At 49.4% G+C, this 12,749-nt stretch overlaps 1 protein-coding gene across 1 annotated transcript in view; it reads right to left on the bottom strand.

Annotated features, from left to right (window-relative positions):
* Nucleotides 1–12,749, bottom strand: part of Timeless (timeless circadian regulator) — a 23,245-nt gene that overhangs the window by 7,718 nt on the left and 2,778 nt on the right. The window contains exons 2-13 of the mRNA XM_028786625.1: nt 7,701–7,865; nt 7,390–7,543; nt 7,183–7,297; nt 7,021–7,083; nt 5,494–5,595; nt 5,157–5,312; nt 4,806–4,939; nt 4,536–4,623; nt 4,022–4,198; nt 3,180–3,397; nt 2,850–2,953; nt 2,557–2,726 (exon numbers count right to left, since the gene is read on the bottom strand). Coding sequence (XP_028642458.1) covers nt 2,557–2,726; nt 2,850–2,953; nt 3,180–3,397; nt 4,022–4,198; nt 4,536–4,623; nt 4,806–4,939; nt 5,157–5,312; nt 5,494–5,595; nt 7,021–7,083; nt 7,183–7,297; nt 7,390–7,543; nt 7,701–7,797 — 1,578 coding nt within the window. The 5' untranslated portion in view covers nt 7,798–7,865. The remainder of the gene's footprint in view (nt 1–2,556; nt 2,727–2,849; nt 2,954–3,179; nt 3,398–4,021; nt 4,199–4,535; nt 4,624–4,805; nt 4,940–5,156; nt 5,313–5,493; nt 5,596–7,020; nt 7,084–7,182; nt 7,298–7,389; nt 7,544–7,700; nt 7,866–12,749) is intronic.

The raw sequence follows: 12,749 nt of genomic DNA, 5'->3' as shown, positions 1-12,749 counted from the left end.
GGAGCAGCTGTGGGGTGGGGAGGAGGCAGAGGAGGATGGGGAGCAGCAATGGGTACTATATTTCCTTGGCCCCCTCTCCAGGAAAAACATGCAAGTCAGGAGGAAGATGCCATTAGAGTGGGCAAGAACTCTGATGCAGATAAACAGAAAATGTTTATTTCTCGGTATAAGAGTCTGCATTTGATGTGTTTGATTATTGTGGGGTGGTGGGCTGGGAGAAGCAGCTGAGTGCCTGGTTGAGCAAGTCTTGAACCCCGGACCTTTATCAGGACGGCAGGTGTTCGGCTCTGCTCCTAGGCCCTGGTTCTTTTCATTCAGCTTCGGCCCTCCACAGCCCCTCCCAAAGAGAGGTCTGTGACCATCAGTCATGAGAACAGTGCCTCAGGCTCTCCCACATGTAGATGAGGTATCTCCAAGCTCTCAGACCAAGCCAATAGAGGTTATCTGCTGCCAGACCCTAACCCACCCTGAAATTGTATATAAAGGGTCTAGTCAGGAGAAGTAAAAGTGTGTGTTCGAGAATCATCTTGGTGTCCGAGAGTTTCTGTCCCAAGAGCTGTAACACTTGGGGAGAGATCTGCTCTCCCGGAACCTTCCTGGGGCACCAAGCTGCTTCCTTGCCAGCTAGCTGGCTTCCTATCAGCCCAGCACGGGTCAGCTCAGCGCTGAGAGACAGGTGAAGCACCTGGGAGTGACCGAGCGGCGACAGCGGAGACACGGGCAGAGGCAGCAGTGGGGGCAGGCAATCTCTCCTCCCTGCTTGCACTCTGTACCCTTTGGCCCAGACCTCTCACACCAGGCCTGACTGGAGACCAACGGACAGTGGAGACACGGACAGAGGCAGCGGCAGAGACGGTAGCAGACCCTCCCTGCTCTCACTCTGTCCTCAGCCAGGAGATCATCGTGGGACACCCTCTGGAACCGGGGACCCACAGATTATGAAGTCCTTGAATCAAGCACTATCCTCAGGAATCCCCCACCCATCTGTCCATCCTATTTGCCTTTTTGGGGGTGGGATGGGGTGAAGACATGTAGCCTTGGTTATCCTGAAACTCACTAAGTAGACCATGCTGCCCTCAAACTCAAGCGATCCTTCTGCCTCTGCCCTCCCTCCGAATGCTAGGATTAAAGTCATGCTCCATCACACCCAGCTAACAGCAAGTGCTTTTAACCACTGAGACACATACATCTCTGTCTCAGTTCTGACACAATTTTAAACTGTAGAAACCTTAAATATAGGAAGGTCCTGGCATTAAAAAAAAAAACAAAAACAAAAACCAAACTTTGTGTATGTGTGTGTTTATGTGTGTGTGTGAAAAGAGAGAGAGAAAGAGAGAGAAAGAGAGAGAGAGAGAGAGAGACAGAGACAGAGACAGAGACAGACAGAGGACAACTCCATCCACTGAGTGAGTCCTGGGTTCTAACTCCTCAGGTCGTCAGGCTCAGAAGTAAATGCCTTTATCTACTGAGCTACCTTGTTAGCCCCATACCAAAAACAAACATGGTTTTGCAAAGCAGATCTGTATCTTTAAGATAGAAATTCCTTGGAGGTTTTTCTGGTTTTGTTTTGTTTCTTAAAGAGTTATTTAGGGGCTGGAGAGATGGCTCAGAGGTTAAGAGCACTGACTGCTCTTGCAGAAGCCCTGAGTTCAATTCCCAGCAACCACATGGTGGCTCACGACCATCTGTAATGGATCTGATGCCCTCTTCTGGTGTGTCTGAAAACAGTGACAGTGTACTCACATACATGAAGTAAATAAATAAATCTTAAAAAAAAAAAAAAAAGATTTATTTACGAGTGCCCTACCTGCATGTATACCTGGGTGCCAGAAGGGGGCACCAGATCCCATTACAGATGGCTGTGAGCCACCCTGTGGTTGCTGGGATTTGTACAGCCAGTGCTCTTAACCACTGAGCCACTTCTCTAACCCTCTTTGAGGAGTTATTTTTTTGAGACAGGGTTTCTCTGTGTAGCCCTGGTTGTCCTGGAACTCACTCTGTAGACCAGGCTGGCCTCGAACTCAGAAATCTGCCTGCCTCTGCCTCCCAAGTGCTGGGATTAAAAGCGTGCGCCACCACTGCCCAGCTTTGGAGGAGTTTTTTCCTTGGCTTTTGATCTACTTCCCAGTTTTGGATACAATCTCAGTTTAGTGACCTGCAGGCTGACATGGGTTGCTTGAATGTATTCTAACTGTAACTGATACAGAACTAGCCTGACCTACTTGTGTGTGTGTCTATAGTATGTGTGAGCCTGTGTGTGTGTGTTTACATTGTGTGTGAAGCTGTGTGTGTGCTGTGTGTGTGTGCACATGCAAGCGTGTGTACCTGTACATATGAATGCATGGCAGAACTGGCATGATTGTGAGCCTGAGTGTGTCTACATTGTGTGTGTGTGTGCACCTGCACCTGTATGTATAAATGTATGGCAGAGTTGGCATGCCTTCCACCTTCTACTTTCTCCTTTAAGATAGACAAAAAGTAAACCCAATGGGCAATTCCACACTGGCAATGCCACAAGCCTCTGTCCTTTACCCTCCCCTATACCCTGCCCTGTACCTGCACCATCAGGTTCCCACGGCTCCGACAAAAGCGCTCCAACATTTTGAGGAAGAGGTGGGTGGTTTCCACCAGGTCACGAAGGAATGAGCGTGGATGGTATCTCTCATCAAACTTTCGAAAGAGCGCCAGAAACAGTTCTCGGTATTCCATCATATAGAAAATGTTGTCTGGGGGTGGGAACAAGAAAGGAATGAGGGCCTGGAAAGGAGAGATGACATTAGGACCTGGGAGGATGAGACTCTAATCATGAAATGGGAAGGCCAGGATTGGAGCCCAGGCCTGAGCCTCACTTTTGATGATGCGACTGCTCTCCCTAACGGCCTCATCTGGGCAGGTGTCCATCTCGTTCACTGTGGCCAGCAGCTCCTGGTAGGCCTTCAGAGCCAGGTGCATCCTGCCAAAGTGGACGGCAAAGGGTAAGATGGAGGGGAGGCACCTGAAGGCTCTGTCACACATAAATGCTAACACCTCCCCTCAATGGTACCTCCAAAATGAAAAGAGCCCCACCAGTCTCCTAGCCTGACCACCTCAACCTTGAATAAGGAAAATACTAACCAAGATTCTGGTATTCAGACTAGGCCAAGGCACCCCTTGTGAGCCCCAACGGCCGTCCCCCTCACCTGCGTGCCCAGGAGGCGGCCTCCTTGCGGTCTGTCAGCATCATCTCATAGTAGTTGGTGAGGTTCTGCTCCACAAAGTGAAAGGTACGGACACTGAGGGTCTCAGAGACAAAGCCGGGGCGGAAGGCGGCAGCTCGGTTGAAGGCCATGAAGAAAGCCATTGCCCACATGTAGTAGGTTTCGTCGTGCTGCTGAGCTTTCTCCCGAAGCAGGTGATCCTAACGAAAGAGACCGCCATGGCCTCAGGGCGGCTGTCCCTTCCAGCCCTTCTTGCCTGGGATGCCTCAGGTTGGACCCTGGATGGATGCTAACACAGTATTTTCTAGAATCCCCAGTTCCTAGTCTCCTCTGCTCTCCTCAGGTCTGTTCATACTCCCCTCCCTTTTCTCTGGGGAAACTGTTCCAGAGCCTTTATTTTCTTATTTAAAAAAAAAAAAAATTCACTTTATTTTTAATGAACATATATGTGTCTCTGTGTGGGTTTGAACACAAGTGTGGGTGTCCTTGGAGGGGGGAGTAGGGAATCAGAATTGAAACTTCAGTTACAGGCCATTGTGAGCAAACTGACTTGGGCACTGGAATTAAACTCTCTGCAAGAAATGTTCTTAACTGCCGAACTATCTTCCCAATCCCACCTAGAACTTTTAGTTTTAGTCTTGCTAATAACAACCCACTCCTCAGAATCTTCATTCTGCCCGGGGTCTTACTCCCTGTGTAGTCTGCACTTCAAGGTCAGCTTTCCCTGGGCTCCTTGGCAGGTCCTTCACTGAGCACATGGCTGTTCTGGCAAGCATCTCTTTGCTCTATGTCTAACTGCCCAAATGTCCTTCCTGGGCTCTCACCTTGACTGCGCCCATGAGCGGGTTGTAGCAGTTCTCCAGGAACTCAGAGCAGAAGTCTCTGAGGAAGAGCCTCACATTCAGGACGGAGCGGCGATGAACGGACAGCTCCTGGGCAGCCCGGCGACGCTTAGGGACCTTCCTGGGCTGCTTTCCTAGATCTGAGCTGTAATTCTGGATCTGAGAATGGACTGAGGCATTAGAGTAAATCCTGGCTAACCCCAAGCCTTGCTCTGGAGCTGAGAGTATGGACTGGACTGAGGCATTAGAAGTCCTGGCTGCCCCCAAGCCTTGCAGTTCTTTCTATAGCCACTGTTCTGAAATTTTCTTAGAAAAGATGCCTAGGAGGACGTCTGCCTCTGGTAGCAGTGAGGCTGTCAGTGGACATGATACGGTCAATACGTGTGTTGTCAGCCAGGTTCTAAGTCAGACACGGAGCAGCTTGGACTCCAGAGAGGGCCACTCTTCTCAGGTGCTGTGACTCCAAAGTCTCTGCCACATACAGATGCATACTCACGTTGTGGAGGCCTTTGTGAAAGACGACGTCCCTTTCCCCGATAGATTTCAACCCCTGGACAACGTAGGAGCCCCCAAATCGAGAGTGCCTTCAAGTAAAAATAAAAAAGGGTTCCAAAATGACTCCTCAATTCTCTCCAAGTATTAGACCACTGTTTCTCATCAGCAGCTCCGAGAGAGCTCGCTTTAAAGTATCACCCAGCCTCAGATTGGCCGAGTGCTCGGTGTTAGCTGCTGGAGTCAGATCACAGCGGAGCAGCCTGCCACCCACCTGTTTCCTCGCTGGAGGGCCCGAGTCCTCTTCTCTGCCATCTCCCGCTGGCGCAGCACCTCCAGTTCTGCCACATCCGTGCTTCGTTCCTGAGCCAAGTGTCCCTGCCCTACCCTGGCCAGCTGCTCAGGGTTCTGGGTTTGGAACAAAGAGGGAAGGATCACCCAGGACAGTCATCTCTTAAGACTTAGTTCACTCCTACACAAACAGTGAGAACTGTTGATGGGCCTTTGACGGGAGACGCGGCTAGGGCATGCAACACTCGCCCTCCTCAGGCAACCCTCCATCGCCACCAGGGTTCCTCGGGCCACGCAGCAGAAGCACACTAAGGAGAAGAGCGTAAGGTCTCACCTGGTCTCGGAACATGAGGGAGACAATCTCCAGCACGTGGAGGCTCCACTGCTGCTCGGCGGATGAGCTGGACAGGAAGAGGAGCAAGTCGTCCATGCCACTGAGGTGAATTGCCCAAAGAAGCCGGTCGTGGACGCTGGCGTCATCGTCGATTCCCTGAGTGGGTGGTGGAGAGGAGGAGACGACACACTGAGCTCCCCTCAGGACAGTTTCCAGAACCCCCAGCTCACCGTGTGGCTAAGGCTAGTCCCCAGACGCGTAGAAGACAGAAAAGCCGAAGAGAGGGGAGTTCACCCTAACTAGTGTAAGAACTCAGATGCCCCCAAACCCTCTTCACCTTCTCCTGCTCAAGGCTGGCTGGGACATGGAGAATATTTCTGACCAGCAGAAGGATCCGTTCAATCAGCAAGTTGTCTTCTTCTTGCCGATCCTCCCAGCCCTGGGCGAGAGGAGAAAAAAAAAAAAAAAGACTGGCTATAAGACTGAGCCCTGAGAATTGGGACTGAAGAGGAGGAAAAGGCATGGAGAGATGGCTCAGTGGTTAACAATGCTCTCCACACAATTGTGATGACAAGTCAGGTGTCTAGAAAAGCACCTGTCATTTTTTATGGCTTCTGTGTGCACATGTACACACACACAACACACACATACACAATTAGATAAATTTCCAAAAATAAAATAGAAATAAAAACAGGCATGGTGGCACAGTTCTTAAATCCTAGCTCTGGGGAGGTAGAGATGGGAGGGGTGTGTGTGTGGGGGGGTGGGAACCTTCTCTTAGTTCCAGGCTAGCCTGGGCTACAGAGTGTCTAAAAAAAAAAAAAAAAAAAAAAAAATAGAGCAAAATAAGAGTGAGTCAAGCCTGGTAGCACAGGCCTGTAACCCCGGCTTCTTAGGAGACTGAGGGAGAAGGCCTGCCTAGATCACAGAGTGAGTTCAAGGTTCTTCTGGCAACGTAGTGAGGCTTTGCCTCAAAAACAGGCAACTACAACAACAAAAAGCTAGAGATACGCTCCGGTGGTAGAGTAGTTGTTTAGCATGCATCAGTGTCTGGATCCAATCCCGGTACTATCGGGCGGGGCCACGAACATGGGTGGGACACAACACCACCCAGAGTATGGTAGGATGGCTATGATCCCAGCACTCCGGAGGAAGAGGCAGGAGAATCATGAGTTCAAGACCATCTTCAGCTACACAGTGAACTTAAGTGTAAAGCTAGCCTGGGATACATGAAACTCAATCTCAGGAAAAAAGAAAAAAAAAAAAAAAAAAAAAAAAAAAGAGGGGCTGGAGAAAAGCCCAGTGGTGAAGAGCACTCATTGCTTTTGCAGAGGGCCGGCATGTGCACGTCAGTTCATAATCACCCATAACTAGATCTAGGGGCTCCAACAACTCTTCTGACCTCTGAGGGCACCTGATGCACAGGGTGCATATACATACAGGTAAGGAAAACACACACAAGTATAAAATGATTTAATTAAAAGGAAAGGAGAGCCGGGCGGTGGTGGCAGACGCCTTTAAACCCAGCACTTCGGAGGCAGAGGCAGGCGGATATCTGAGTTCGAGGCCAGCCTGGTCTACAGAGTGAGTTCCAGGACAGCCAGGGCTACACAGAGAAACCCTGTCTCGAAAAAACCAAACCAAACCAAACCAAACCAAACCAAAAAACAAAAAAAAAAAACCAAAAAACAAAAACAAAAAAAAAAAAAAGAAAAGGAGAAAGAAAGGCGGCGGCTGGGGTGGGGGTCAAGCAGTCCCAGGGTGGCTACCGTATCTCTAAGGGCTGAGGACCTTCCCAGGCCCAGCGGAGGTGGAGGTACTGATCGGCCCCACTTCGGGATGTGTGAAATGCAGACTCACTCACCAGCTGCAGCAGCTTATACAAAGTCTCGCTGAGGACTCCAAATGCCTTCTCGCTCGCAAAGGCCTGAGGAAGAGCAAACAGTCCATAGGTAGTGCCTACCTTCTCTTCTCTTCCCTTCCTCTCCAAACGCCGGCCCAGTGCCTCCAAAGAACGACCTCTTACCTCTTTGTAGGCCTGTAGGTAGGTTAGAACCTGCAGAAAATGGTGTCGTGCACCAGGGTCCTTAGGCACGCTGCCAAAACAAAGCAGGGCTGGCTGAGTCAAATTTACCATCAGCCTGGGGAAGACAATGAAGACGGAGTGGTTAGGTTTCCTTGCCAAAAGAGACGCCGCCTCACGTGGTAGAAGGCGAAAGGCCGAGGAGCGAACCTGATCACAGCGTCGAACAGAGGCTTGTCCTGGCGGTGCTGCGTGAGGATCGGCAGGAGGTCACTCTGCAGGATCTGCGCGGCCCCCAGCTGCTGCCGTACATCTCGAGTCTCATCCTCGTGCCTCAGGTATCGGATCAAATCCTTCACACTCTCTGTGGAGGCAGGATAAAACGCTAATAACCCGCAATGCCCGAGGAAGCTGCCCAGGTGCATGTTTCTACCCACAGCCGGGAGAATTCACTAGACCTTGATTTGGTGAGGTTTGTTATTTTTTTTTTTCTTCTCTTGATTCCTCAAAAGATTTCTCACCCAAGCAATCCGGCTCCTTGTGGTAAGTGCCTCCTTCCAAGTACCCAAGGGCGCTACACGTGGCTAGAAGTTCACAGTTCATCATGTACAAGTCCATACACCAGAGGCCCAACTTAGCAGAACGGGCGGTCGAGGCAGCAGATGGAGACGGTGAGGCCTGTGGGACTAGGAAGAGGGATGTCCACGGTAAGGAAAATGAACAAGCCCTAGCTCACACTCAGGAACGTTCTGGGCGAGACCCTTAAAAGCTTCCCTTTTGTCAGAACTAAAAGTGCTGCATTCCCAGGCCCCGGGAAAACATTAAAAAACAACAACAACAACAAAACAAAAAACAAATCAACTGTGGTGCACAGGAATCAAACCCAGGGAGGCTCCTGTGCGTGGCGGGTGCATGCTCTACCACTGAGCTGCATCTGCCAGCCCCAGGGAAAGCTTTTTCTTAAGGCTTCTTTTTTTCTTTTTCTGTTTTTAGGTTTTTCGAGACAGGGTTTCTCTGTGTAGCCCTGGCTGTCCTGGAACTCACTCTGAAGACCAGGCCAGCCTCGAACTCAGAAATCCACCTGCCTCTGCCTCTCAATTGCTGGGATTAAAGGCATGAGCCACCACTGCCCTGGTAAGGCTTCTTTCTAACTTACTAGAAATCAAAGAAACTCCAGTTTTTGAATTAAGGCCTGGCCCATACTACATACAGCTAGATCCTGGAACCAGAGAAAGGTGTTTCAGAGTTAAGACAACCAAGTAGGAAAACAGGGATCAGTGCTGAGATGTTCACCACAGAGACCACTGCAGCCTTGGGAGGGGTTAGACTGAATCTTCCATCTTCTACAGCTTCCTCATACAGCCCTTAGTCCGCATATACCACAGGAGTTAGGAGTCCTAGCTTAGGGCTGGCGAGAGATAGCTCAGCAGTAAGGAAGCTTGCCACTGAGGGTGATAGCCTGAGTACTATCACGGAACCCACATGGTAGGAGGAGAGGACTGACTCCCCCAAGCTGTTCTGACCTGCTCATGTTCCCTCCAAAAGAAAATAAAAATCCCAGTCCCAGCCATGCCGTGATTATACATAAGATTTATAAATGTGGGAGCTGGGGAACCAGAGGTATAAATGTCTGCCCCCCCCCCACCGTGTGTGTGTGTGTGTGTGTGTGTGTGTGTGTGTGTGTGTGTGTGTGAGAGAGAGAGAGAGAGAGAGAGAGAGCCAGGCACCTCCACCTCATTGTAAAACAATAGCTCTCACAGGGACTGGGGTCAGGGCTTGCTGATCAGAGAGCCCTAGGGATCGTCCTGTCTCTGCCTCCTAAGCAATGGAATTACAACCACGAATCACAAGCCTGGTTCTTTATGAGAGTGCTGGGGCTTGAACCCAGGTCACTGTGCTTGTACTTTCATCAAATGAGCTAGCTAGCAGACTGCTGTGTAGGAGGACTTACACACCCTGGGAGCTCCTCAGCTTCCGAGGCACTGGCATTTGTAAAGAAAGTTCTTTCCCTGTCATCCAGGAATTTCATTGGAAGTCAGCTCTGACAGAACGTGAAGTAAAAGCAGCAAGCAGGAGAAATAAACTCCCCGCCTCTGCCCCAGAAGCGGCAGTTTCCTCTAACGGATAATGGAGCACTTCCCCAATTATCCAGATCACTGTGTCCTCAGCAGATGGCACAAACCCAGAATCCTGAGTGATTGGAACCTGACATTAATATCAGAGATGTGTGCACGCGCGTGCATATACACACACACACACACACACACACACACACATACACCCACACCCACACCCAGCATCTTTACCCTCTCCTGTGGAAGATTAGGAATATTCATCGATCTTCTCCCCTAGGCATCTTCAGCTGCACCTTGCTCTATGCTGGAAGCACCCTCTAAAAAGACCTTTTCTGGCTGTGGTTCCTGGCTCTTAAGCCCTGACTCCACCCCTGGAAACAGATAACGAGTCTTCGAAAGCCCAGATGAAAGCCCAGATGTACTGGTTGATGCTATCTCCCTGCACTCAAGTTTGACTTACGTAACTGGTCTACTTCTTCACGTTGCCCGCTATCCTAGTACCCCGCTGCCACCCCCACCGCCAACCTACTTCCGAGCCCCAAAGCCCAGCAGTACAAGGAGCCAGTGAAACACTCACTGAATGACAGGACTGGAAGGAGCCCTTCCTTTTGACCCGTTCTCAGAGACCTGGTCTCTGGTGAGGTAGCTTCTGTACATGCAATCCAACTCTGCTCAGAGACGCTCAGCTTTTCCAGGGAGACCACTGGTATATTGCGTGTATGCAATATATGTGTGTATTTGATTGTATATATATGTGCATGGCCACAAGCATCCATAGAGACCAAAGGCTCTTTCCTATCTGTCTTTTCCAAGGGCGGGCTAAGAAGCTGGCCAAAAAAGATGAAAGAGCTGTCTCAGTTGAAGAGCACTTTCAACACCCAGAGTTTGCACCATCACACAAAAAAGTTAAACAGAAACTCTTATTTATTTTTGCTTCCCCCCACTTTGGGACAAAGTTATTCTATGTACTCTTGACTGTCCTAGAAATCAGTATGTAGACCAGGCTGGCCTCAAACTCACAAAGATCCTCCTGCTGTAATAAAGGTGTGCTGCACCATGTCTGGGTCTGCTTTTAATCATGTGCTACCATGAAGGGCTGAAATTCCTACTGAAAGCTCCTTCCCCCAGTTCCAGGGAGTGGCTGTCAGGCTGTGGGGCTCCTGACCGGAGTCTCTGACCTACTTTTTCCTTTACACTGCCTCTCCATTCAAAACAACTGCAAGGGATTAGGAATGCAAGTCCCAGCTCTCTTGTATAACCTCCTGCCTGCCCTTGTCTGCCAGAATTGTCTCTTCTCTTTCTCCTCTGCCAAATGTTTTGACAGCAACAGACAAAAAGGAGACTAGTTAAATGGCGCAGTAGGTAAAAACACTTTCTGCAGAAGCTGAAAGACCTGAGTTCAGATCCCAAGGATGCACACAAAAGCCAAGAGAGTGGTAGTGGCTGTCTGCACGGGCCAGCTATGCCTGGAATAAGCAATGCAGCAGCGTAAACAAGAAAGACTGCCTCAGACTGTAAGGTGAGAACCGACTCCTCAAAGCTGTCATAAATGTAAGAAAACAGGGTGGATGGCGGGGAGAGAAAAATTAAGAGTCCACCCTCCTTTTTCCCTTCTTTGCTTTAGAATTTGGAGGCAAGAACGTTTTATTTTTCTTTTTATTCAGTTAACTAAAACCTGTTTACTCAGTCTGTCTGGTCTCGTCTCTCCTAGATAGCCGATACCATGCATACACAACCACGTGGCTCGGATACGGGGACTGTTTGCCTTCTCTGGCTGTTAGGGCCTTCACTTAGGAACATAAGCATTCATGTCCCAATACACGAAACTCCTCATGGTTTATTCCCTCTATCTTGGAGGCCTCCTCTGCTTCTGTTATTTCCCAAAGTTCCCAGCTTATGTGACTTCCAAGATGCGGTCCATACACCATTCCTCCATGAGCTTTTTCCTGACCACCTGCGGGTCAGGGATGGAAAATCTGAGCAGTCTAGACAGGTAATTCTCACTTCAACACCTGTGCTATCTTACGTCAGGGTAACCAGGACAATACACCTGTGCTGTCTTACGTCAGCGTGCCCAGGACAATTCTCTTTCTCTACTAACCACTGCCTTATGTGTTTCTGAATGCACTAAATCCAGTAGCTTTCATTTGAGAGATACAGTTAGCCTGCAGAACGCAACTGTATGTGAGGTCAGAAGATGGCATCCAAATCCTGGCGTCAGTGCATGCTGCAGACCAGTCCATCCTTTACCAAACCAGCCTCAGTTTACGCCTCTGGAAAAGAAAGAGTACTCTGGCAGCCACGAAGAGGTCTGCTCAGATTTCTCTTCAAGAAAGTTTGTGTTGGGGCTGGAGAGATGACTGTGTAGTTACAAGCGCTGGCTGTTCTTCCAGAGGACCCAGGTTCAATTCCCCAGCCACCACATGGCAGCTCACAGGAGATTAAGCATCTCCATAGGCAACTGCACAAATACATGCATATACACGTAATTAAGAATAAAACCGTGGGTTGGCGAGATGGCTCAGAGGTCAAGAGCACAGTCTGTTCTTCCAGAGGTCCTGAGTTCAAGTCCCAGCAACCACATGGTGGCTCATAACAATCTGTAATGAGATCTAGTGCCCTCTTCTGGCCTACAGGTGTACATGCTGGTAGAATGCTGTATATATAACAAATAAATAAACCTTTTAAAAATAAATAAATAAATAAATAAATAAAATCTTAAAAAAGAATGTAAGAAAGTTTGTGCTGGGGATGTAGCTAAGTTGTAGGGTGGTCATCTAGCATGCATAAGACTCTGGGTTTGATCCCAGTACCATGAAAATAGACAAATAAATAAGTAGGTAGGTAGACAGACAGACAGATACAAGAAAAAGAGACTGGGGATACAGTTCAGCAGTAGAGCGCTTGTCTAGTATGGGCAAAGCACTGAGTTCAATCTAGTGCTTACTTACGCTCACATAAATAAGTAAAAACAGCAAGCAAATGAGGCTAACAGCAAGCGGAGTGTCCACCACTAAGGTTCACATCGTGAGCCTGCACTTCCCAGGCAATCCTCGCTCCAGAGTTTCCATTAGAGTGGCTTCCCTTCAGTCCAGGGTTCTCCCTGCCTTCAATCCCATTCCTTCTTAAGTCTAGCATGAGCACCTGTTCTTGCCTCTCACACTCGACTCCATCAGGGTGTCTGCCTCCTGGAGAATCGAAAGGGACATTGAAAGATGGCTAATCTACCTCCTGTATGTGCACACCATTCATACACCACTGTACTTCCCTCATGTGCACACCGTCAACACACACCACTATACCTCCCTCATGTGCACACCATCACACACCACTGTACCTCCCTCATGTGCACACCATCAACACACACCACTGTACCTCCCTCATGTGCACACCGTCAACACACACACACCACTGTACCTCCCTCATGTGCACACCATCAACACATACCACTGTACCTCCCTCATGTGCACACCAACAACACACACACACCACTGT

Source organism: Grammomys surdaster, unplaced genomic scaffold (assembly GCF_004785775.1).
Source record: "Grammomys surdaster isolate TR1022 unplaced genomic scaffold, NIH_TR_1.0 125562, whole genome shotgun sequence".
Classification (NCBI taxonomy): Eukaryota; Metazoa; Chordata; class Mammalia; order Rodentia; family Muridae; genus Grammomys; species Grammomys surdaster.
Note: the sequence above shows the minus strand (reverse complement) of the source record. Positions and strands in the feature narration are given on the sequence as shown.